Source organism: Pagrus pagrus (assembly GCF_965226575.1).
Source record: "Pagrus pagrus genome assembly, chromosome: 21".
Classification (NCBI taxonomy): domain Eukaryota; kingdom Metazoa; phylum Chordata; class Actinopteri; order Spariformes; family Sparidae; genus Pagrus; species Pagrus pagrus.
Window position 1 is genome coordinate 176,388 of NC_140208.1, and position 27,332 is coordinate 203,719.

At 43.2% G+C, this 27,332-nt stretch overlaps 2 protein-coding genes and 1 long non-coding RNA gene across 4 annotated transcripts in view; 2 read left to right on the forward strand and 1 right to left on the reverse strand.

Annotated features, from left to right (window-relative positions):
* Nucleotides 1-90, forward strand: part of syde1 (synapse defective Rho GTPase homolog 1) — a gene marked incomplete at its 3' end in the record, with an annotated part of 17,064 nt that extends 16,974 nt beyond the window's left edge. Inside the window, 1 exon segment of the mRNA XM_084341726.1 lies at nucleotides 70-90. Coding sequence (XP_084197852.1) covers nucleotides 70-90 — 21 coding nt within the window.
* A 14,065-nt stretch (nucleotides 91-14,155) lies between these two features.
* LOC311250629 lies at nucleotides 14,156-15,446 on the reverse strand. Its single transcript, XR_014621300.1, has 2 exons — nucleotides 15,149-15,446; nucleotides 14,156-14,264 (listed from the first exon to the last, which is right to left on the reverse strand). It is a non-coding gene; the product is annotated as an uncharacterized lncRNA (long non-coding RNA).
* A 420-nt stretch (nucleotides 15,447-15,866) lies between these two features.
* On the forward strand, nucleotides 15,867-25,940 carry LOC311250714 (protein phosphatase 1 regulatory subunit 3C-B-like). 2 transcript variants are annotated; one of them, XM_084342678.1, is made up of 3 exons: nucleotides 15,867-16,046; nucleotides 21,085-21,467; nucleotides 21,652-25,940. In XM_084342678.1, exons 1-3 carry the CDS (start codon nucleotides 16,033-16,035, stop codon nucleotides 22,236-22,238), a joined length of 984 nt encoding a protein of 327 aa, XP_084198804.1. In that variant the 5' UTR covers nucleotides 15,867-16,032; the 3' UTR covers nucleotides 22,239-25,940. The 2 variants fall into 2 exon arrangements, with proteins under 2 accessions (XP_084198804.1, XP_084198805.1); XM_084342679.1 differs by lacking the exon at nucleotides 15,867-16,046 and adding an exon at nucleotides 17,983-18,039.
* Nucleotides 25,941-27,332: the final 1,392 nt, after the last annotated feature.

Below are 27,332 nucleotides of genomic sequence, written 5' to 3' on the forward strand. Positions count from 1 at the left end.
AGTTGGAGACACTTTATAAACTGTGTGAAACTCTGTCTCTGACTTATTTGTTCCTTCTTGTAAATTCAGCAAGAGATCGCAGAGATCTGATCACAAGTGAGTGAGTTTAAACCAGTCATCAACAGGTGATGAAGCTGCTCAGCTCATAAACTGAAATACGTCTCAGAAGAACGATTCAAACTATCAACTGATATAAAAACTAGTGAACATAAAATATATTATGAAAAACTGACTCAAAACTCTCATCATCTGAGTGAAGTGTGTGTGTGTGTGTGTGTGTGTGTGTGTGTGTCAGCAGACTTCAGTTCAGGCCTTTAAAGGCCACTGTGTTCCTGAAGCGTCGTCACCTGTGCCCTCGGTATCGTCTGACAGGACTCTCCCTGGGGGACCTGCTCACTCCATCCATTAAAAGTCTTCTGCTGAGTTATCTGAACATATCGATCGATCAGACCGTATTTATTGTAAAGGACAATGTCAGAACAGGTTTTAGCTGCTTTCAGGAGACGTCCGGCTTCAGAGGGTTTATAACAGGAGGTGACAGGCTCAGTCCTCAGAGCAGAGAAACTGAGAAAGGGAGCAGCTGAAGGTGAGAACACACCTGTTGGTCTCCGAGGACACTTGATCTTCTGTGTTGATCTTCTGTCGTCTCCTCTGATTCTTCTGTCTCTGCTCTGGTCTGTCTGATATGTCATGTGTAAATACATGTTTGAGTAAAGCGCTGTGTGAATGAGATGTTGTCGTTACTGAGTTAGACACACACCACCGCTGGGTAACATCAAATATCGTCCCCAGAGAAACAAACCGATTCAATAGGAACTAGTGACAGACACTTATCACCATCCATATTTAACATTTTTCTGAATATTACAGTGTCTGATGCAGCGTTGTTTCTCTGCACATCAACACTGAGTAGTCTAAACCTGCAAAGTAACTAGTAACTAAATATCAAAGAAATGTAGTGAAGTGGAAGTTTAAAGTAGCTGAACATGGAAATATTCAAATGAAGCACCTCAAATGTGTTCTTCAGTACAGCAGGTGTTATACTCAGTGCTGGTTATTTTAAAGTCTCGTCTCTTTGATCACCAACAATCGATATCAGCCCTCAAAACTCATCCATTGATCCCTAATATGAACTGATTGACAGGTGGGGGTGGATCTATGAGACGTCACAAAATAAATTATTTAAAAAGGAGAAAATGAAGAAACTGTAAAAAAAAGAAAAGTTTAAACTATCTCGTTTAAATCAGTTTTAAAAAATACAATGAGTTTATTTAACTCGTCTAAAGGAGCAGTCTGTAGCTTAAAGAAGCAGTCTGTAGATTAAAGGAGCAGTCTGTAGATTAAAGGAGCAGTCTGTATGTTATGTTTGTAGGAAGCAGTTTGTTGTAAGAGTTAAGATGTTACAGTTCATTTAATGTGTACCGTGTCTTTAAGAGGCTGAAATCTCATTGATAAGGTTGTGACCTGAAGTCTCGCGAGATTTCAGCCAAGGAAGTAGGGAAGCATGGAGGATCATGTGTGTTCTTCCTCCATCTACCAACATCTGCTCCACGTCAGCCTTTAAAGAGCATTGTCGTTTTACCCACCTCTTGATGACCAATAAACAAGTTGAATCAGACATCGACTTCTCGTGGTGATTGGAGGAGGAGTTAGCTGCCTGTTAGCTCATGCAGGGAGCATCAGAGCAACAGAACAGTAAAACGACAGCTTCCAGAAAGACTGATCTACAGCGGATCAGACCAGCTCCACTGCTACATCGTCACAGCGCAGAGAAGGCTAACGACAGCACAGCAGTTTGTGGGCAGTAAAACAATGGATGAAAAGGAGACATCGTCGCATCATTCCTTTGTCACCAGATCAAAGGTATCTTCAGTATCCAAGCGCTCTAGCCGATCTAGTAGTGGTAGTGCAGCCGCACTCAGAGCTAGAGCTGAAGCTGAAGCAGCTAAAGCTAAAATGGAGTTTGCTGAAAAAGAGATGGAGATGAAAATGGCAAAGGCTCATTTAGATGCAGAAAAGGCATGTTTAGACGCACGGAGGTCTGCAACAGTTGCATTAGCCAAGGCAGAGGCCTTAGCAGCGGCATTTGAAGGTGATAAAAGGTCTAGCTGTAAATCCCACAGTCTATGTGGAGGCCAGTCACAAGACTCCTCACAGCGTGTGGAAGAGTACGTTCAAGAACAAGCTGAACTACAGGCTAAGCAACTTACACCAGAGCTACAGCACATGGACCTCACACCACCAGAAATCCCTTTGCAAAGTGGGCCGCATACGGATAATATTCCTAGTGCCACAGCGGATCTCTCTCAGCACAAAACAAGTGATAGAAAAGACACAACTGATATGGCAAGTGCTGCTAAGTTAAGCCTCAACAGACAATGTTTTCTCGAAAAAGAGGAGGCTTGCAACTCCTTCCAAAACTATGTGCAGCAATCAGGCGATTATGATCGCTCTCAGCCTCATACTTAGCCGTATGACGATCCACAGCAGTGGACCAACCAGTATCATTCTCATCGACGTGATGATCCTCACCTACGTGCACAGACTTCCCATGTATCTGCACAACAGATAAACAGAGGTGAACATCAGAATATGTCAGATGTTGTCAGATTCATGGCCCGGCGTGAACTAGTAGCAACAGGCCTTCTACAGTTCGATGAGTGCCCTGAAAATTACAGAGCATGGAAGGCATCCTTCTTCAATGCTACTAGGGACCTCAACTTGACAGCAAACGAAAACATGGATCTTATAGTGAAGTGGTTGGGCTCCGAGTCAGCAACACAAGCGAAACGCATTCGAGCTGTAAATGTGAACAATCCCAAGAAAGGTCTTCTGATGATCTGGGAACGTCTTGACGAATGTTACGGAGCCCCTGAGGTCATTGAAAACTCGCTACTGGAGAGAGTAGACAATTTCCCAAAGATCTCTAATAAAGACTACAAAAGGCTCAGACAGCTAGGGGATATACTGATGGAACTCCAAGCAGCAAAATCTGAAGGGACTCTTCTAGGCCTCGAATATCTAGACACCGCACAAGGTATTAGTGGCATTGTACAAAAGCTACCATTTGGCTTACAATAAAAATGGATGAGCCTGGGTTATGCATATAAAACACAATATAAGATTGCTTTTCCTCCATTCTCTGTCCTTGTTGATTTCATCTGTCAGCAAGCAAAAATGCGCAATGATCCAAGTTTCTTCTTTCCAACTGCTGACAACACCAAGCCAGAAAGACACACTTTCAGGACAGCCAATAGAGCGCCTATTTCAGTCCACACGACTGAGGTCTCTCCAGATGTTTCTCCAACAGATGACATGCAGAAGACAAAGTTCGATCCTACAAAGCTCTGCCTCATACACAAGAAACCACACCCTTTGCATAAGTGCCGCGCGTTTAGAGAGAAGTCCCTGGAAGATAGGAAAGCCTTTCTGAAACAAAATGGTGTTTGCATTAGGTGTGTAGCATGTATCATTAGGTGTATAGAACGACATCATTCAGAACTACACCCAGGGCCTGCTAAAGAGCCCTCAAAAGCCCCCACTCCTCCTGAGGAGAGTGGTAGGGAAGACAAAATCGACATGCCTTCAGACGCAGTGTCATCTAGGTGTACTGAGGTTTGTGGCAAAGACCTTTTTGGAAAATCATGTTCTAAGATTTGCTTAGCCAAAATCTTTCCCAACGGTCAGAGAGAGAAGGCGATCAAAATCTATGTGATCATTGATGATCAAAGCAACAGATCATTAGTGAGGTCAGACATCTTTATCCTTTTTGGCATTAAAGCTGACAGATCACCTTACTCACTAAGAACTTGCGCTGGCATAGTTGAGACGGCGGGGAGAAGAGTACAGGGTTTCAACGTGGAATCTATGGACGGACAGGTCATACTCCCTTTACCAACCCTGATAGAGTGTGACCAGATCCCTAATGACCGGTCAGAGATTCCCACGCCACAAGTTGCCCTCGGCCATTCACACCTGCAGGCTATAGCCAGTCAGATCCCGGAGCTGGATTTAGAAGCACCCATCGTGCTCCTACTTGGTAGGGACATTATCAGGATACACAAAGTGAGGAAGCAGATCAATGGACCGCACAACGCTCCCTATGTGCAGCTGCTAGATTTAGGGTAGGTCGTAGTCGGGAATGTCTGCATTGGGAAGGTTCACAAGCCTGATAATACAGTGAACACTTTCTTTACAAACACTCTTGAAAATGGACGACCGTCACTTTTCAAATCATGTCCTAACCTTTACAATGTGAGAGAGAGGTTCGATAACACCAGCATGCCAGCTTTCCACTCAGCTGTTCACACACACTCACCTGGAGAGGTGAATGGAAAGGATGCTGGGTGGGATGTGTTCAAGAGGACGAAGGATGATGAAAAGTTGGCCCCTTCCATTGAAGATGCCATTTTTCTCGACATCATGGAGAAGAGTATGTACAAAGATGAAGGAAGCAATTGGGTCGCTCCTCTCCCTTTCAGACCACAAAGACGTCGTCTGCCCAAAAATAAAACGCAGACATTGCAGCGTTTCAGATCACTCCAACACTCTTGTTGGCCTGAAATGAAGGATAATTTCTTTGAGTACATGGAGAAGATCCTTGGAAAAGGCCACGCTGAGGTAGCTCCTCTGCTGAAAGAAGGCGAAGAATGTTGGTATTTACCTCTGTTTGGAGTATACCATCCAAAGAAACCCGGACAAATCAGGGTCGTTTTCGACTCGAGCTCTCAGTATACCGGAGTCTCTCTGAATGACGTCCTTTTGACTGGTCCGGACCTAAACAACAGCCTCCTCGGAGTTCTCCTTCGATTAAGGAAAGAAGCCATTGCTATTACGGCAGATATACAACACATGTTTCACTGTTTTCATGTCCGACCTGAAGACAGGAACTTTCTGCGCTTTTTTTGGTACAAAGATAGCGACTCCAACGAGGAAGTTATTGAGTACAGGATGAAGGTTCATATCTTCGGCAATAGCCCTTCTCCGGCTGTTGCGATTTATGGCCTCAGACGTGCAGCACAAGAAGGAGAGTCGGAGTATGGATCGGATGCTCGGGAATATGTGGAAAGGGACTTCTACGTTGATGACGGGTTGAAGTCATTACCCACCGCAAAGGCTGCCGTTGATCTCCTACAAAGAACACAAAAGATGTTAGCTCAGTCTAACCTGAGGTTGCATAAATTTGCCTCAAACAGCGCAGATGTAATGAGAGCATTTCCTCTTGAGGATCACGCCAGTGGTCTCAGAGACTTGAGTCTTAGTGTTGACTCCTTACCCATCCAACGTAGTCTCGGGATCAGCTGGGACCTCAAGAGTGATACATTCACATTCCAAGTGTCTAGTGAGATGAAACCATTCACACGTCGCGGTGTTCTATCTACAGTGAACGGTTTATATGATCCCCTTGGTTTCGCGGCACCAGTCCTCATTAAGGGAAAAGCTCTGCTTCGAGACCTCACAGTGGACGCTTGTGACTGGGACACTCCATTGCCTTCGGAGAAAGGGTAACAGTGGGTACAATGGAGAAACTCACTCAAAGAAATCCAGCATCTTCAGGTCTTTAGGCCTTATGTACAAGCATCTCTTCAGTCAGCACAACGCAGAGAGCTTTGTGTCTTCTCTGATGCTTCTGTGAAGGCCGTGGCCGCGGTTGCCTATCTAAGGATCTTGGATGGGGATGGATGTTACCACTCAGGTTTCATCCTTGGGAAAGCAAAGCTTGCTCCTCGTCCAGATTATTCTATTCCACGGCTCGAACTTTGTGCAGCTGTGTTAGCCGCAGATATGGTAGAGCTCATTACATCAGAAATGGACATCAAGTTTGACACCGTGACCTTCTTTACAGATAGTAAGGTTGTCCTTGGGTATATCTATAACGAGAAGCGTAGATTTTATGTCTTCGTGAACAACAGAGTTCAAAGAATAAGAAGATGCTCCCATCCACAACAGTGGCACTATGTGTCTAGTGAGCAGAATCCAGCAGACCACGCGACAAGGTCTGTCCCAGCAGCTCGTCTAAAGGATTCGACGTGGCTTTCAGGTCCAGCATTCTTGACGAAGCCAGGGTCAACCACTTCTAGTACCGACACCTTTGACCTCGTGGACGCTGGTGACGATGTAGAGATCCGTCCCCAAGTGTCAACTCTCAGTACTGCCGCTAGAGAGGTCGGTCTTCAGTCACAGCGCTTTGAGCACTTCTCTCGATGGAAGTCTCTCACTCGGGCCGTCACATGCTGCAAAGGATGGCATCATTGTGAAAAAGCCTACACTGTGGATGCTCTGACACAAGCTAAGAATATCATAATTCAAGCTGTGCAGGAAGAAACTTACGCAAAAGAAATTCAGTGTTTCAGAGATCATAAGGATATACCAAGAGACAGTCCCATTCATAAACTGAATCCTACCATTGATGAGAACGGCCTTTTGAGGGTAGGTGGGCGACTATCTCAGGCAAAGATTGAACATGAGGAGAAGAATCCCATCATACTCCCAGGGTGGCACCATATCGCGACTCTGTTGATAAGGCATTATCACGAGCTGTCACAACATCAAGGGCGACTCTTTACGGAGGGTGCTATCCGGACAGCAGGGTTTTGGATAGTGGGCGCCAAGAGGTCTGTTTGTTCTCTCATCCACAAATGTGTCACTTGTCGAAGGCTCAGAGGAAGCTTTCAGGTACAGAAAATGGCTGATCTGCCGACAGATAGACTCAGTGTTGAGCCCCCATTCTCTTATGTTGGCATCGACGTGTTCGGGCCACGGACAGTCTCCACTCGCAGAACCAGAGGTGGCCATGCTAATGACAAGAGATGGGCTGTCTTATTCACTTGTCTGAGTGTCCGAGCTATTCATGTGGAAGTCATTGAGTCTATGGATGCTTCTTGTTTCATAAATGCACTGAGACGGTTCATAGCTATCCGTGGGCCAGTCAAGCAAATACGGTCGGACAGGGGAACCAACTTTGTTGGAGCCTGTCATGAACTGAACATGCTTTCCAACCTTGATCAAACAAAGGTGAAGAGATTCCTCACGGATCAAGAATGTGCTTGGATTTTCAATCCACCCCATGCATCACATATGGGGGGATCATGGGAACGAATGATCGGGATCACAAGAAAAATCTTGGATTCCATGTTCTTCCAATTGAAATCTCCAAGGCTTACACATGAGGTCCTGTCCACTTTGATGGCGGAAGTAGCAGCTATTGTGAATTCTAGGCCTTTGGGACCAGTGTCCACAGATCCGGAAGAACCCTTCATACTTACCCCTGCAACAATACTCACCCACAAAACAGGCTCTCTTCCATCTCATCCTGAAGGATTGGACAACAAAGACCTCCATAAGCGACAATGGAAGCTTGTACAGAGTCTGGCCAGCACATTTTGGGACCGTTGGCGTAAGCAATATCCGTTTACACTGCAACCAAGACCAAAATGGCAGTCTGAGAAACAGAACATTACAGAAGGCAGCATTGTCCTCATGAAAAGTTGTCAGACCAAACGAAATTAATGGCCTTTGGGACGTGTTAATAAGACCTTCGCTAGTACCGATGGCAAAGTCCGTAAAGTGGAAATCAAGACCAAGGGCAAGGATGGGACAAAGTTGTTCCTTCGACCTATATCGGAGATAGTCTTGCTCCTGCCTGCAGACAAGATAGAAGAATGAAACTCCTTAAATGTAGAGAAGTGAAGCTGTGGTATGTTGAGATACCAGACGGGGAGTGTTATGTTTGTAGGAAGTAGTTTGTTGTAAGAGTTAAGATGTTACAGTTCATTTAATGTGTACCGTGTCTTTAAGAGGCTGAAATCTCGTTGATAAGGTTGTGACCTGAAGTCTCGCGAGATTTCAGCCAAGGAAGTAGGGAAGCATGGAGGATCATGTGTGTTCTTCCTCCATCTACCAACATCTGCTCCACGTCAGCCTTTAAAGAGCATTGTCGTTTTACCCACCTCTTGATGACCAATAAACAAGTTGAATCAGACATCGACTTCTCGTGGTGATTGGAGGAGGAGTTAGCTGCCTGTTAGCTCATGCAGGGAGCATGAGAGCAACAGAACACTGTAGATTAAAAAAGCAGTCTGTAGATTAAAGGAGCAGCCTGTAGATTAAAGGAGCAGCCTGTAGTCTAAAGGAGCAGTCAGTAGATTAAAAAAGCAGTCTGTAGATTAAAAAAGCAGTCTGTAGATTAAAGGAGCAGTCTGTAGATTAAAAAAGCAGTCTGTAGATTAAAAAAGCAGTCTGTAGATTAAAAAAGCAGTCTGTAGATTAAAGGAGCAGTCTGTAGATTAAAAAAGCAGTCTGTAGATTAAAGGAGCAGTCTGTAGATTAAAAAAGCAGTCTGTAGATTAAAGGAGCAGTCAGTAGTTTAGGTGAAGAAATGTTCATGAGCAGACAAAGATCTTCATTGACTGATTTTTTTCTGCCTAAACAAACTAAATAAACAAATTCTTTGTTTTCAAATGAACTGAATAAACAAACTGACCTTAAAGGACAACACAATTTATACTGTTTTACTTTGTTTAGCCTATATGTTGCGGACCCTACTGTTGGGAATGGATGGTAGGGCAGGTGTGGTTATCAGGAATTAATAATTATTGAAAATAATTATTAAAATTAATAAAATAAAAATGAATAAAATCAATCTTCAAATCGTTAAAAACGGGGCACCACCCTGAAATCAGGGACCAATAACCAGACCAAAATTAGTCTCAAAGAAGGGTTCACTTTAAATGTAAATATTTATAAAATATTTACAATTAAAGGAACAGTGAAGGAAATGAATCTGAGCACTGACCATCACAACCAATAAATGTTACAAAACATATGCACAAAATAATCACAGAAAACTGCTATGTACAATATAATGGACTTTATCATTGTTAGCAAATTGATTAAATCAACAATACTTTCAATAAACACAAATCAATTACTCAACCAAAGCAGCTAAACTAGAAAACTAAACTAAGACAAACTCGAGCACAAATAACAAACAAGCATGGGTGTGTGTGTGTGTGTCAGAGACAGAGGCTGTGTCCAAATTCAGGGGCTGCAGCCTTCAGTGGCCTAGCCTTCGCGGTCCACGAGGGCCGGGTCCTTCGGACAGGTCTTTGAAGGCCTCGTCCACCGTTGTTAAATGGGACGGTCTAGCCTTCGGAGTATTTCCTGGTTGCCTCACCAGATGTTCCCGCCCCTTACCCTTACGGCACGATTGTGAATGAAGAGATGCATTAAAGTCTGTTTTGGTTCAAATCTATCAAACGTGTACATTTATTTGTGTGTGTATAAAAATTAACAACAAAATGTGTCAAATCTAAATTGAATCATCAACATTACAAAATAAACATTAACCCATTAGTGAATAACAACTATATTTGCCATAGCATCACCAGCGTCACATATTTTAACTGAAAGTTGGAATTTGGAGGTTTTGAAGTTTAACATATCTGGCGTTGGATGTCCAAATGAATAAAAACCGAGTATAAACCCATTACTTAAATTTAAATGTCATGTCTGCGCCACTTGATATCACCATTTTCTCTTGCTTCCTCTTCTGTTTCGGGACTGAGCAGCGGTGCGCAAAGGATCTTGGGATATGGGAGGCCGCGAAGGATAGTAGCGGTGCGTCCTCCGAAAAGAGGGAAGGCTAGGCTGCATTTGTGGGCTGCGTTTGGAGGAGCCTCTGAATTTGGACAGCCTTCGCGCAGTGTTGTGACGTAATTGGCCTTCAAATGCGCACTTCGTGGGCTGCAGCCCCTGAATTTGGACACAGCCAAAGAAAGAGGAGCCAAGATGGCGGTTGTAGTCAAAGAAACAAAATGTCGGAGAGCCAAAATGTCGGTCACGCTCCCTTGGAGGGTGACGTCACGGAGTGTTCCGTTGAAAGGACTACAAAAATGGCCGAACAGGAAATGGCCGACACGTGACTTGGAGAAGTCACGCGTGGATACGAATTCAAAGGACCATAGATTTTGCTGAATCATATGTCTGGAATTCCAAAAATGGTGCACGTGAATACGTCACCTAAAGCTAGTCAATTGAACGAACGCGCGAGATTTGAACAATGGCAATGGTAACACCACCGTTAGACTCATGTGCACTTTGATTGCACAGGAGATGAATTTGTAGGGAAAGTGACCTACGGTCCCACAAAAGGTGGACGTGCTACCACGAGGCTTCTGTCTCTTAAGTCATAAAAGAGGGGGATATCAGGAGACACACATATCTTATGTTATAGCGAGGTCATCAACCATAAGTCTCCAACAGGTCCTCATAAGATTATGTGTGTGCATGTGGAACCCCTAATGTGTATACATGTGCATGTGGGTTAGTTAACGAGAGAGAGACAAAGACAAAGGGCCAACGCCCTTAGCGGCGGCTAGGCTAACACTCCCGCTCCACGGCGTGGAGGGGCTCAAATCAGCTGGTAATGAGCGAAAAGTGAAAGCAAACAACATGTTTTATCACGTAAAACAAACAGCAATAAAAAGAGGGACACGGCGGTCCACACACTCACAAACAATAATGTAGCTCACAAGCACACAATACACGCTAACTTATAGTATCTGCCCAGACACTAATTAAGCCTCACTTGTAGTCGTGTCTTCCTTAATCCAGCTCGCTTCCTCTGCGTGGATTAAAGGCGGTTGCAGCTTCTGCGTTGGCTGTTGAAACAGCGTGGTCAACGGGCAATAAGAAAACGGGCAAAAGCGGCCGTTTTCTGAGGAAAAATTAAAGTATCCTCCTTCTGCAGGCAGGTGAAGAGAGGCTGGTTACACAGCATCTTGTCAGGATCCCGAGCGTGTTCGGTGAACACGGCGCAGTTTGGCTCGTCCGGCGAGATGAAAGACTGCGTCCTAGGCAGGAAAAATAAGTCCAGACATCTGTAGGCCCCCTCCTGAGTAGTAGTTGCATATGGAAGCCGATGCTTCCCGCAACTTGTAACTCTGGGACTGCTTAGTCTGTAAAAACTGAGTTGAAAAGGGTCTGCCGCTGTATCTCCTCCGGTGTCGGCGGATGTGACGCGTTCAGGTGCGCACGCAGACAATGGGAGATGGGAGTTTCCAACCTGGGGGCTGTGACAAGCAGGCGCCACCTACTGGACCTAAGAGTCGTTGCACTTTCCTTTGTTTATCAGGCTTTTATAGTGCAAGGAAGCCGCATCAAAGCATTGAGCTGCATGCGGGCCGATCCGACGTCAGAACCATGTGGCTGGTCCCAGCACTGCCACCTCTCCAGCTTCAAACAGTGTTCTGGACCTTACTTTCCTCTGAGAACAGCTGGTTTATAATAATAATAATAAACTTTATTTATATAGCACTTTTTAAAAACAGAGTTTCACAAAGTGCTTTGACAAAGACAAAGAGAAGGAAAAAGAAATTTGTTAAATAAAAAATAAAATAAATAAATAAATAATTAAATAAAAAACAAAACAAAACATCAATATAGTCAACTCAGACGGCAGGAGCAAAAGTAAAAGGACGACATCACATAAAAGCAAGTCTATGAAAATGAGTTTTAAGAAGAGATTTAGAAGAAGTTACCGATCCTGCAAGCCTTATCTCCTCAGGCAGGGCGTTCCAGAGCCAAGGGGCCCTGATGGCGAAGGCACGATCACCTTTGGTTTTTAACCTCGACTTTGGAACGGTTAGAAGAGCCCCGCCTGAGGATCTAAGGCTGCGCGCTGGCTCATAAGGAATTAAACTGTCTGTTATGTAGCTTGGGGCCAGCCCCACAAGTGCTTTAAAAGTGATCAGTAAAATCTTAAAATCAATTCTAAAACGGACGGGGTGCCAATGAAGGGAAGCTAGGACTGGGGTAAAGTGGTGTCGTCTGTTAAAACCGGTTAGAAGCCTAGCTGCTGAATTTTGTACCAGTTGGAGGCGAGAGAGTGATTTTTGGTTGATACCGGAGAGAAGGGAGTTACAGTAATCTAATCCGGAAAAGATGAAGGCATGAATGATTTTTTCCAGATCAGGGCGTGAGAGCATATGTTTGATTTTAGAAATGGATCTTAATTGGTAAAAACAGGACTGGACCAGTTTGCGGACGTGCGGGATGAAAGTGAGCTCTGAATCAAATTGGACACCAAGATTTCGTGCAGTGGGTTTTATGTTGGTGGACAGGGGACCAAGGGCTTGCTGAAGAAGGCTGGTATGGTTTGGGGGGCTGAACAGTATGATTTCAGTTTTTGAGTTATTGAGTTGTAAGAAATTTAGAGCCATCCAATGTTTGATATCTGTAAGACAGCAGCTAGGCTTCCTGGGTCACCGGGCCTCAGCGGGAGGTATATTTGTGTGTCTTCTACATAGCAGTGGAAGGAAACGTTATGTTGTTTGATAATCTGGCCAAGTGGGAGCATATAAATAGAAAATAAAATCGGACCTAAGATAGAACCTTGCGGTACACCACAGGTAATGGGCGTTGTAGTTGAAGCGTAATTACCTGTGGTGACCGAGAAGGTTCTGTCTAAAAGGTAAGAATAAAACCAACTAAAAGCAGTACCCTTGATGCCAACCCAGGTCTTCAGGCAGTCTAGTAAAATGGCATGATTGACAGTGTCAAAAGCTGCACTTAAATCTAAAAGGATTAAAATAGCGCTCTCTCCCCTGTCGGCTGCTAAAAGAAGGTAATTTGACCTTGAGGGGGGCAGTTTCTGTGCTGCGTAGAGCTCTTAAACCAGACTGGACCTTCTCCAAGATGTTATTGTGGGACATAAAAGATAAAAGCTGAGTGGAAACTACTTTCTCTAAAACCTTTGATAAAAATGGCAGCTTAGAGATTGGCCTAAAATTGTTAAGAACTGAGGGGTCAAGGTTTGGTTTCTTTAAAAGAGGTTGGACCACAGCATGTTTAAAAGAGTGTGGGAAAATGCCACTTTTTAGGGAGCTGTTAATAATTAATAAAATACTGGTAGGCGGTGGGCCAAGGGGAGATTACGTGTATTTAGACGATCCCCACCGAGGGAGGACCTAATTTTTTGTGGACAACATCTTAAGTTTTCAACAAATTAAACAAAAATTGTTGGCACTCTTACCTCTTGCACATTTTTTGTTTATCAGTAACTTTGTCTGAGTTACCGGTTCCGGCAAACCGAGCGGACAGCTATGCTCGGGGACCGACATGTATGACGTCATTGTAGGTATTGTCCAATGACACCCCTCGAAATTTCCCAGAGTTTAACTTTTTTTTCCCTTTGTTTGCCGGTTACCATGGTTACCATGGATCTGTTGTTTAACTTGCCGCTGCGTTTAAGCTACCTGCATCGGAGTACAGTACATCAACACTTTGCACACACATTGCTAATATAACACGAATTTTGCGTATCAATCACTTTAAGAGGAGGTAAAATTAATCAAATTAACGGTCTATAAAGTTCGTTATTAAGCTTGATGAAAAGAGGAAAATGTATAGTGTCCTGTCATCCCTTCTTTTGAAAACTTCAGTCTTCTGTAACATTAATGATGTCCTCAAAATGTCATTGTGAATTTTGCACATAATATTACCAATTTCCAACATCTGAGGTCCAGTGAGTTTTCTTTCCACCTGTCAATCTTGACAAAAATGATGAGCATAACGTCACAAAAATTAGCCCCACACACTACACCTCTCTAACATTTGCTAGCAAACACAACAATGGAGGTGTTTTTGAAAAAGATGTTCCTGTAACCCCGTTTACAGACACAGGATGGAAGAAATGTATTACTGCTGTGAGTGCTGTGGCAGAAGAGGCAGTGCTGAGATTTAACCTTACAACCCAGGTTTGTTGTCATACTATATAGTGGTTGTGTTATGTGTATAACTTTAGCTTACAAAGAGACTGAAAATGGAAATTAGCTTTGAGATTATATATATCAAAGCTAATTTCCATTTTTTTTACAGGTGGAAAGAAAACAACTCACTGGACCTCAGATGTTGGAAATTGGTAATATTATGTGCAAAATTCACAAAGACATTTTGAGGACATCATTAATGTAACAGAAGACTGAAGTTTTCAAAAGAATGGATGTGTGTGCGTGCCTTCATTAATTGTCCTTTTAAATAAGTTAACTGTGAACCTCAAACTTCAGGAACCTGCTGCTATGCCAGCTAACTGTGGCTACCACAGAGACTGCTACAGCCACTTCACCAACGTCACAAACATAAAACGAGCCCAGAGAAGATTTGAAAAGGCACCTTTATTTCAGAAAGAGGCTAAAAAAGAGGGTAGGTGTTAAATAAGAAAAGAATGCTTTTGTCAATGTGAATCTTGAACTTCAACTGTGAATCTGTGAAGAAAAAGAATAGAAATTAGCATGAAAACACAATGACATTATGCACATTACATTTGAGAACCAAACTTTGTCTTTAACTCGTATGACATAAGTTTATTACACTGCTTCTTAGAATTATGTGGGGGGGAAAAAAATCAGATATAACAACTTTCTCGCTGGATGTTCCTGGTGTTTCCCCCTCAGCCCCCTGCAGCACATAAATGCACTAGGCCCATGACACTATGAATGAGATTCCTTCAGTTTAAGTTACAATGCCTGGTGCCACACACACACACACACACACACACACACACACACAGACACAGACAGAAGTCAATGGGACAAAAATGTCAACTAACTATAATTATTAACATACATAATTAACATTATTAGCCTAACTACTAAAATATACAATTATGCTCAACAACATTTCAGGGTAGTTTACTTCACTGTTTGAAATTTGCTGACTGGGTATACCACAGAGAACCATGCTTTTAGATCATTTAAATCCCTCTCTCTGGGTATAACCAATAAAATAACCAGTAAAGTTAATTATACTCACACACCGTGAGTGCGTGGCTTAACAAGCTCTTAATGACTGAGGCTGGCTGGCTGCCAAACTGCCACACGCTTAACTTCCAACAATTTGGGTTATTCACATCGTGTGAGGTGAATAATGTAATATTAATTCGATAAGAATAGTCAGCGATATTGAAATATATTCAAGTCTCAGCTCAAGCTTAATTGACTGATTGATTAAGCGAGCACGAGTTGTTAACAAGAGCTAGGATTAGGCTAACGGTTAGCGCTACCTTTACACGTAATAAACGTCGCCTCGCCAAAGGTTATACATCAAATAAATAGCATAGCTAGCATTTTCCAACAACATTAATACTTACCTACACACGTGGACGCTTCTTATTTAGCTCATAATATTTCGTGTGGTTTTCCATGGATGTATCGCTGTCTTCACCTCTCCACCCCATGTCCACCAGGTGAATATTGAGAGCAGCAGCTGTTCTTCGGATATCTACGTTTGATTGGCTGAATAACATCACGTGATTTGTAGCGTTGCGTGCCATTGGTGTAACTGACATAGTAGGCTGCGACGTTTGCCTGCAAATTTAACAAACTTTAAACTATGATTATGAAAGAATGTGCAAGAATTACGAGTGCCAACAAAGAAAATCTGATTGAGAAAAAAATAAACTTTAAAACGTAAAAGATCCAGGTTCTTCCTCCATGGGGATCATTATTTTCAAAAACTAAAGCTGATACGTGGCCTCGGCCCACCGTCTATGGGTCCAACAGTGTCAATAACCGCTGATGGAAACAGTAATTGTATTAAGACCTCATTAATGTTGTAAATATTAAAACTGCTGTTCACAGGGAGGTTGTGCCTGTCAGTCTGAACTCAGGTCAGCACACTCCAACGTCTTTCAACTGGAGGGCAGGCTCCGCCCGGCTGTGACGTCATGGTTTGACCGCGCTGTCTTTTTTTGGGCAGTTCGCTGATTGGCTGAGAGAGCGAGCAGCTGCGGGTTCAGGACGCTGATTGGCTGCTCCCTCTCTCTCTCTCGCTCTCCCGCTCTCACGGTGGGGGGCGTGTCCGGCGCGCGGACAGGGACCGCTGCTCGTCCTTAAAATGGCCGAAATGAAAAAGCCGCAGAATTAAAGATAAAGAAGAGAAACAGGAGCTGTCGTGTCGGCCGTCGCGGTCCGAAGTGGACCGAAGTGGACCGAAGTGGATTCTTGTGGATTCTACTGAGAGTGAAACTTTCCGATGAACTGCACCAGGTGAGGTCCGATATGAAACTGCGCCACAGCTGCTTCCGGTTCGGTTCACCTCAAACTGAAGCGTCGACAGCTTGAGGTGATCAGAACTTTTCGCTGAGTCCCTGCTCGGAACACCGCTCATGTGACTCACTGGTGTCCAAACTGGTTTAAGCACAAAACAAACTGTCAGTATAATTATTTCCATCTGGATTCATCTGTTGATGACTGTCTCCATTAACGATCTCTGGTCTGTAGTGACACCAGAACACGTTGAGTCAACGAGCTGGCAGCAGTCAGAGTGAAGCCTCTGACTGCTGCCAGCAGTGATGAAGAGACACTGATGTGTTGATCCTGAGACAGCTGATGTGTTGATCCTGAGGAGCTGATGTATTGATCCTGAGACACTGATGTATTGATCCTGAGGAGCTGATGTATTGATCCTGAGACACTGATGTGTTGATCCTGAGACACTGATGTGTTGATCCTGAGGAGCTGATGTATTGATCCTGAGACACTGATGTGTTGATCCTGAGACACTGATGTATTGATCCTGAGACAGCTGATGTATTGATCCTGAGACAGCTGATGTGTTGATCCTGAGACAGCTGATGTATTGATCCTGAGACAGCTGATGTATTGATCCAGTTGAACTGGGTCATCAGTCACATGATGTTTGTCAGTTTGTTGTATTAAAGTCAAACCTCATGTAGTTTTGTGTCACAGCGCTCAGTGAACTACATCGTCTCATCAGCACCAGAACCAACACCAACATGGAGCCAACTGGGCTCAGAAAAGCTCGTAAACAAGATGAACATCACAATAAATCTGCTCATATTGAACTGCAGTTCTGGTTCTGGTTCGGTTCTGTGAGCTGCTGATATACAGGAGCAGCTCTACAATGTTTCAGTCAGGAGACTACGTCACTAACGACTCTGTTCGCTTTATAATGACGTCACAGTCTGGTGACAAACTGAGAGACATCATCTGTGAGATTTAAACAGGATCAATACTAGAGTTGTTCCGATTCCGATGCCAGTATCGGAAATGCCTCCGATACTGCCGAAAATGCCGGCATCGGTATCGGCAAGTACTGGAGTCCAGGCACCGATCCGATACCACGATTATTAGCCTAGCTCCGTTAGCTCCGAGATTCTACCGGATACGTGTCCGCTGCGTTACGGCTCCGGTACGGTTTGGCTCCGTCGTCCTCGTCCTTCAACCCCCACCAGCTGTGTTTTGAGTCCGCCACAGCGCAGCTCCGCCGATCAGCTGGAGTTACGAAACCGAGGAATTCCCGCGATGATTACATAATCACGCACGACCGCAGTTATATGTATGTGTTATAAACACAACAACACGAAGTGTTCCCGGCTGAAGGATTAGAAGAAGAGCGCGTATTTGTCTCTTATTTGAGGTTTTTGTGCTTGTATCAACACGGAGTGTTTTATTTTGAAAATTAACCGGATGTCATGTTATTATTTCGTGTCTGACTTCCTGTCTGCTCTGTGCTGAATTTGGCTTTATACTGTTCTTTTTAAAAATAAATGGCTTTCATTTGCTGTATTCTTTCATGTTTTACAAAGGGTTTAACCTGAGCCAGGCCTCACCACATTGATAATCATATCACAATCATGCAGGCGTAGTATGATATATATACATATATATATATATATATATATATATATATATATATATATATATAGATATATATATATATATATATATATATATATATAGATATAGATATATATATATATAGATATAGATATAGATATATATATAGATATAGATATATATATATATATATATATATATAATTTTTTATAACACACTGGTATCGGTACTCGTATCGGCCGATACCCACAGCATAAGTATCGGAATCTGTATCGGGAGGGAAAAAATGGTATCGGAACATCTCTAATCAATACATCATCTGTCTCTTCATCACTATAGACAGAGCTCTGATCAATGAGGTCCATGAGGGGACAGGAAGGGGCGGGGCTTCAGTCGACAGGTGAATCTCCACTGGCCTCACGATTCGATTCAGCTGATCAATATCACTGCACATCGACACTTTTCATCATTTAAATTCCCCTTTTTATTCAGAAAGTCTTCGACGGTCAGACTACAGCAGGCTACAAAATGAAGGTCCATAACGTGACGACAACAGAACACTGATCCGTCTGCAGTGTCTGACACGCTGGTTGTACAGTAATATATGTTCACGTGTTGACTCTGCTCACCTCTCAGGTGACAGCCTCCTCAGATCATGGCTCATCAGCTGGGCTGCTGTCACACTTATTATTTATGGCTGCAGGTGAAAATGGCTGACGTGACGTGATTAGTCTTGTTGTGACGCAGAAGTCCGGTCCAGTTCGTGCTTCACATCAGGTTCTTAAAATCCAACATTTGCAGCGAGATGTGAGTTTTCTTCCTCTGCCTCCCTCTGACATCAGTGACGTCAGCCTAATGTCCGCCCACAGTTCAAAGCATGAGGGCAACGTAACTTTATTGTCCAGCTGAGGACGAACAGTCAACACGAGCTGCTGACTCTGGATTATAATCTGTCACTGCATCCATCAGAATCTCCCACATCTGCGTCACGATGCGTTTCCACAGCTCATTGTTCACTTTATGATTATTGTTACCAGTAGACTGATTATCAGCGTCTGCAGATAAAATAAACTGATTTAAAAATGTTCTACTGTCTCTGATGCAGCGTCCTCTCACTCTATGTCCCGCCCACAACACTATCTGATTGGTTACACATCATGAGCCATAGCCTATCAACACTGAGTAATCTAAAACTGCAAAGTAACTAGTAACTAAAGTTATCAAATAAATGTAGTGCAGTGGAAGAGTAAAGCAGCAGAACATGGAAATATTCAAGTACCTCAAAATTGTACTTGAGTAAATCGTAGTTAGTTACATTCTGTCTCAACTCTGACATCATACGTTTTTATTTTTTACTGCAAATGTTTGTCAGTTATCAGACTCTTTGATTACTAATAATCAGTATCAGTCTACTCTTAGTGAAAGTTGTATATTTCTACATGAATATGTGTAATGACCAGTGACGTGCGCTGAGGTTCATGGCTGGTGAGGCACTGACTCCATCAGAATCAGATTTACAGATATATGAACCCAACAGAGTGGATTATTCACCATTTGACAGCAGGGCTGGCTCAATTGGTGGCAGCGGCAGCTAGTAGTGGCACTTCCTGCCTTTCACTCCAGCTGCCGGTGTCTGAGGCAGTTTCAGCTCGGTGTTGGTCTTCCTTTATTTATTACCTCCTGTTTCGATTGAAAGTCCAGTTTAGAAAATAGTTTGAGCTTGGATATAAAGTCCTCCATTGTAAATCCAGGCGGGGCGAGAGGGGAAAAAATATCAGTGCACTTGACTCGCTCGTAACCATGGACTCTAAGATTGTTGTTAGCTCGCTGTCACTTACTCTGCAGCTCCGTGTGGAGTAGCGTTTAGCATGTCTGGGCTCACGAGTGCCCCCTACCCTGAGGCAAGAGAACTGCCTGCCTCACCCAGTGCCTCTTCACTGCTGTTGTAAGATCGCTGAGCACATAACAGGCTATACACATATGTTATATACATCAGCTAAACTATGGGAAGTCGGTGGGGCATATATTAAAAGTGTTTGAAACATTTGATTGGCGACATACAGAGAGACAGTGACACGCTGTCATTGCATGGCAGAGCACAGTTTGTGAGGGACAGTTTGGCTCAGCCTGCTGCTGCCTCACGGTGCGTCTCTTCCCCGTATTTGAACCGAAATGCGAAAATTCAGCGATTTTTAATAAAAAACAATCCAAATTGTTTAAGTGAAATGGAAAATTAGTTAGTATAGTTCAAACAATTTGATAAATATAACCATTTAATTTATTTGTTTATTATATATTTTATTTTTTCCATGATGGCAGGTGAGGCCCTGCCTCTCCTGACTGCACGTCACTGGTAATGACTCCTATCCAGCTGTTAAGTAGATGTTCTCACGTCACTCTGACATGTAGTGCGACCCGATGTGACCGCTTTACAAACCTGGCTGTGATTTTCATGGTACGATACCATTTCAGGAAATATCACATTATTCTGTGTAACACAGTTATTGTTGATGATGTCAGTGACAGTGACCCTCAGACGAATGAAAACAGATTTGAGCAAATGATTTATTATAATTTCACAAAATATTCCAACATGAATCTTGAAATATAGAGGTTTTTTTAAATAATACTAATACAGTCGAATCAATAATAAATCAATAACCCTGAAACCAGTTTACTGTTGCAGCCGTAGTATTTATACTGCTAACCTGTAAAATTCAACTTGAATCTGAAGTTCGAGCTCTGATATCTGTATCAACGCGAGTCAGACAGGAAAATTAAAACATTTTATTCTGTTAACGTCAGAAGCTTTTATCTTTCAGTAAATCAGCCTGTAAATAAAATGTATGTTTGTTATATTAATTATAAAATATATCTCATCTTTGTATTTAAGGATATTTTAAAACGAAAATAATAGATATTACTATATTAATATGTATAATGACGTACTCATTTATTACTCAGGTGTTTGCTGTTACAGTAGATGGTCTCTCACCTGTTGTTCACCTGTAGTCCACCTGCACAGTTGTGTTCACTTGACTGTGTGGGCGGGCTTTGATTGACAGCTCAAACCCTGGCACATATCAGTCACTTTATCAAAGTTGATTTGAACAGAACCTGTTCAGTTTAGACTGACTGTAGGTTCAGTTAGCTTAGTCAAAGTCAAAGTCAGTTTTATCGTCAATTTCTGCAATACATACATAGACATATTCGGGAATTAAAATTGTCTCTCGGTTCCTCCTGACAACACAGAATAACAGATAACATTGAATAAAACAAGTCTAAATATAAGAATATTAAAAGTATTAAAATATTGAAAAAGTATTTAGGAGAAAAATAAAAAAATATATAAAATATACATTTATGTGCAAGATACATTTATGTGCAAGCTTAGCTCAGCTCAGATTAGTGACGATGTTTACTCTCTTCACTCTTTCTCTCTCAGGGTACTCCACATCCTGAGCCCCGGGGGTCGGTCTCCCATCATGCCCGTGGACGTGGCCGTGAGGATCTGCCTGGCCAGCTCTCCCCCTCTGGGCTCCTTCCTCGGTAACTATGACAACCCTCTGCTGAAGTGTTGTGAACCGCTGAGACCCTGTCTGTCCAACGTCGCCGCGGCAACCATGACCTCGTCGTCAGCGAGCGCAGAGCTCGGCGGCGGCCTGGCGTGGATGAAGAGGAAGAAGAAGAAGAACGTGGTGTTTGCAGACTCTCGTGGCCTCGCGCTCACCGCCGTCCACGTCTTCAATGAGGCCGATGACTACCCGCTGACCGAGCTGCAGTTCCACCTGACCAAGATAGAGGGCGCCACCACCGGAGATGGCAAAGGTTAATATTCAAATGAAATGAAATGAAGGAGTTAAGTATGAGATTATTTTAGGTTGAGGTTTGATCCTGAAGCTTTAACTCACTCTGATGATCATCTCTCTTCATCAGACTCAGATTAACTTTAATGATTAAGTTGGTTAAATTAATATGTTTGTTCTTACAAACTTTCACGTTCGTCTTCCAGAAGCTGCAGATTGTGGTCCAGGCTTGATTCTGGACTTCATCCAGCCGGCTGCAGACTATCTGGACCTGAGGAACCGACTCAAAGCTCAGCAGGTGTGTCTGGAGACCTGTTCTGTGCAGGACCGACTGCTGTCAGGCACTGTCCAGGTCCGAAACCTCTCTTTCGACAAGTCCGTCTCGGTCCGGATCACCTTTGACTCGTGGTGCTCCTTCCAGGACGTTCCCTGTCTGTACCTGAACAACATCTACGGCTGCCCCGACATTGACACCTTCTCCTTCTCTGTCTCGGTACCGGAGCTCCTCAAGCCCTCCGACACAGTGGAGTTGTGCATCCAGTACCAAACTCAGGACCGCACCTTCTGGGACAACAACCATGGTAACAACTACCGGCTGGTGGTGGTGGACCCAAACGGCAGCCCGACTCGAAGCACGGAGAGTACTGCTGGGGTGGAGATCCAGAGAGACCGTGGTGTGGAGAAGGAGGAGGAGATGGCATTCGACCCTTTTGGAAGTCCCCGGACATCAGCAGGCATCTTCCCTGAGTGGCAGAGCTGGGGGCATGTTGAGACCAGCGCCCCCTACTGGTGAGACCACCAGAGGACATATTTTTAATGTTGCACTCATTTTTGTTCCCAAGATGTAAGAGATTCACTGGACCCTCACACGAGCACTAGTAGCCGCATGATACCCTCCGGACGAGTTGGTAGCAAACACTCGAGTCACTTTAGCTGCCGGAACACGAATTCTTTAAAGTCTTTATGAAAGTCTGTGTCAACATCTGGAGTCTGTCGGGGCAGAGACTGGGCCAGATGTGCCCTGAGTATTGCACACTGGAGCTGAATCTTAGCAGCAACAAGAGCCCGACCCGGCTCACATCTGGACCTCCTGAGCCGGAATTCAGCCGAGTGTGCCGACACTTAGCCACAATTAGCCCGACTCAGCTGGAAACCAGAGAAGACCTCATGGGAAATCATTAAAAAGTTACAAAGGGATTTATACGTGCTTTGTCAAAGCATCCCAAGAATTCAGGAATTTGCAAGGTACCTTCAAGCACAGTTCACCTTTTGTTTCAGTCCAGGGATCTCTAACAACTACACCCTCACACCTAAAACCTCAGACTGGATCTGGAGCGAGGCTGTCCGGACTTTCTTGCACTGCAGACATGAGTCCTCTGTCCAGATGTTATCCATCTTAAGACCACCAGAGAGTGGAGGGATTCAGGGTAACAGCCAAGTCAACATCTGGAAGCACCAGAATCTGGATGTGTCCGGGTGCCTAAATTGGACCACAGCTGGCCTGAGTCTCCAGCAAACAAGTCCCACTGCCCTGTAAGAGCCTGACCCGGCTCACGTCTGGTCCTCATGAGCCAGAACACAGTCAAGGCCACAACTGGCCCGACTCGGCTGGATCCCTGGATGACCTCATGGGAAATCTTTAAAAAGTGACAAAGGGGTTCATACGTGCTTTTGTAAAATCATCCAAGAATTTGAGAGTTTGCATCGGAGAGCTTCACGTGTGCAAATATGACAAAAACTGGAATATTCCCATGAGGATCCAGAGTCTCACAAGTGATTCTTAAACCTCCCCAAAGATCCATGATCGGGTTAAGCTGGTATTACATGTCCTCAAAACCTCCACAAGGCTTCTTTATCATTTTTAAAATTCACAACATTTGGCTCGACTCATCAGTTTCACGTTTAAATGAGTGGTGTGTATCATCGACACGACGGATGAATTAAACAGGACTTCATGATCTCCAGCGGCACAGTTCAGTGACCAGCTCCTGTTTCTGGTTGATTCCAGGAGGATTTATATGATTTGGGTCCAAGGATGTGACCTGTTCCTCCTCAGCTCTTTGGGATGTTTTTCCTGCAGTTTTCACTTTATTTCCTGTATTCTCCCCCATAATGATGCATTCTGAACAGAAACCCTTCAGGATGTCTGAGTCCTGAACCAGCAGCGTGGCTCTAAGCCCTCAAACACCAGCCTGGATCACTGTATTCAAAAGATTCAAGGTGCCTGAAACCAGTCTGACGTTCAGGGATCGTAAAGAAAGAAAAAAAAAAAGATTCCAGTTTTATAATTTTGTTCTGTGGACTGAAGCTGAAAATCCTTCTCTGGGTTCACGTTGGGACACAGTGATGGACCCTTGATGCCTTCAGGCTCAGTTCGCCTTTGATTCAGTCCAAGGATCTTTTACAACCACAACTTCACTTTGAACCTGAACCTGATCCAGTCGGGGTCTTGAGCAGGTCTGAATCCAGATGTGGAGTCTTCAAAGTGGACTCGTGATGGTTCAGATCTGAAGTCTCGTCTCAGAGTCTTTTATCTCCGCTGCAGATGTTTTGTGATGACTGTAAGTACTTCAGACAAGAGTTGAGATTTGGATTCAGTCCTACCTGATACGCACTTTTTGGTTCCTTCTCAGATTCAGTAGAGATGTTCATACCTTGGTGACCTGATTTAAAGAGGTTTACAGCAGAGCGAGCATCTGTTCTGAGTCTGTGTGACACTAAACCACCATCTGAACGGACCAGAACTCGGTGAGAAGAACCTGCACTTTAGTTCTTATTGTTCCTTCAGACCAACACACGTTTTGAAATATTATCATGAGTGATGGTGGTACTGGGTCATAATCAGAACATTTGCAGGGAAATATTCAGATTTTAATGACATCACGACCAAACGACGGGCAGGGGCGGAGCTTATAGCCAGACCTCCACCTTTATAACTATGCACAAACAGGTCTGTAGCCCAGAATCAGAGTCTGGGTGGAAGTGTCTCAGCCTCTCTGATGGGTTTCATCTATGGAGAGGCCAAGCCCCGCCCCTTCCTGTACACCACCAGGAACGTTGTTTCAGCCCTGACACACGACTGCGAGCGAAGAGGTCAGAGGTCGCTGCACTCTGTTTTAGTAAGTTTTATTTCTTTGTTTTTCACGTTAGCGTGAGGCTGTGGTGTTCCTGTTCCCCTGGTAACGAGTGTTAGTATGTTGTTGTCACGGTAACTGCTGTAGATGGAGAACTAAAGGTAAACCTGCACTTCCTGTTAGCTCCTGTAGCCATACCAGTTAAAAATCCTTTACTAAGCTGTGTATGTGTGTGTGTGTGTGTGTGTGTGTGTGTGTGTGTGTGTGTGTGTGTGTGTGTGTGTGTGTGGGGGGGATGTGACAGGAGGTTGGGGACCGATGTAAAGTGAATGTGTTTAAAGTGAGATCACGTTGTTGATTTGATTGGCTGCTGGTGACATCATGCTGCGTTCAAGTCACGTCAGATTTATTTTTTTATATTTTATATAACACCTGGTGCCTTGTAGTGATGAATGTGGGTGGGGTTTCTGGGGTAGCTCAGGGGTGGGGCTCGAAGACTCGCAAGGTAAGTGTCATGTGATCGCTAGCAAGCTACTTTGCTAGCATGTTTGAGCTGTTATCATGTTGTCTTATAGACATGTCACCATAACGTTCAGTTTTTATTGTTAACAATATTTTGATCTACATGTTTCAGAATTAATTTATTTATTGAGAATGAAGTTTGTTGTATTTTTACTGCAGCACCTTAGCTACAATGCTAATGTTGCTAGCTGTAGATAGCTACATTTCAAAGACTCGGACTGTGTTTTTGTGACAAACAGGTGAATCAGTCACACTTTATAATAACCATCAGTAATACATGGTACATTTATAGTATATTAAACGTTAGTAATATTTATTTGACTATAAACAAATAATAAAATGTTTTATAAATCATTTATTAAGATATTGTTTATTGTAAAGTTCCAACTGATGTAAATAATACTGATATGTGTGTTAATAAATTGTTCACCTGTAAACATTATTTGAATGACATTATAAAGATGACACTGATCTTAATAAATGATTTATAAACAGGCAAATAACTAACTTAACTACACAGGTAATCATAAACAGTAAATCTAGTCTGAGTCTGTCTGAGTTCTGACACTCGTCGGGTTTTCTTCCGTCTGTCAGCTCGGTGTTCAGCAGTGAAAGTTAGTTTTTATTCCAACGTGACCTGAACGCATCACTTCATCCACCTGTCAAACAGTTAACTCGTGCTAACTCAACGGACATGATTAATGGCATTTAACATGGCTAGCTAGCAAGCTAGCCGGCTGCTAGCATTAGCGACTGTACTGTAGCAAGGCTGTATTGTAAAGTGCAATGTAATGATGATGTCATGATGTAAGCAGGAAGTGATGTAAGAAGGAAGTGAGTGACTGTTCCTTTTATGTGTGTCCTTTCATAATAAAAGTCTAATGTTTATAGTGTTCAAACATTTGTTTCTCTATTCTTCCAAACTCAGTGACATCACATCGGTTGAGCCAATCACAATCAGTCTTAACTGAAGGAAGAGAGTTTCAACATGAAATGATCTTTGAAGGTTTTTGTTTGGATTTAAATTATTTGACTTACGCTCTCATTAGTGTTGAAGGGTGAGAACAACATTAACAATTTAAAGGAAGTAACTTCTGATGAAGTTAAAGTTGATGTACGGATGACTGTTCTCTCAGAGAGAAAATCAGAGAGTGGGAGGTTAAACGTAGTGTGAGCAGCAGAGAGACGAGAGGCTGATGGGAGCTGACGGGCCGGCAGAGAGAGACATGATTAACATTCTTCTTTTTATCTGTCAGATTAACGTCCAGCTGACTGAATCAACAGTGAACACGTGAGCAGAGCAGGAATCTGAGTTGGACAGCTCACAGACACACAACTCATCCGTTCACACAAATCAACACAACGTTACTGTTAACGTGTCGCTCAACAGATCGTCCTCACGCCTCTAAAGCTAAACATTATGTTAAAGTGACCCGTCACAGCAGATCTGTGTTCAAACCAAACAAACATGGCCACCTCTCAGACAAACGGCCACAGTAGTGTCTGTTTTCATCCTTGTGATGTTCAGCGTCTCCTGGTCCAGCTTCACAAATCAATCAGCTGTGTAAACAGGAAGTCACTGTAGCATCACAAGCTAGCACCAACTCTTTATATTAGTTTTATTTCTGTCTAATTCATACTGATTATGTAATGCTAAGCTAATAGCTAAAAGCTAAAAATAGCAGTGTGGCCTCAGACAGCTGCAGCTCAGTCTCACTGTGAAGTCATGATGATAATGTACATTATTATGAAATATGTCATTCTTTAAGTACTTTAAATATATTATGATGCTAATATTTGTGTACTTAAGTAACGATTTAAATGAAGTACATGTACTTGTAATAGAATATTTCTACTCTGTGGTATTACTTCATTGACTTTAGTACAAGATCTGAGTACTTCCCCCTCTGTGTGTAATACTGTAATATTATAAAACTGCGATACAAACAGTCACAGGGGACATTTTACCGCACTTTTACTTAAAGTACCTACTTCCCTGATTGTACTCACCTTTTCCTGAAGTTACATTTTAAATGCAGGACTGTGAAGTATTTTGTGTGGTTTTAAACTTGTACTGTAGTACAGTATGTGAGTACTTCCTGGTGTGTTTCTATAATCCTGAATATAAACTGACTGGCTTCACTGTCACAGATGAGAGAGTTATGCAACAGGAAGTGACCTGAACACACACACACACACACACACACACACACACACAGTCAGCTCTGTATATGAGATTACAGATTACTGCAGATTTACTGACTTTAGTTTTTAACTTATTTATTTATTAA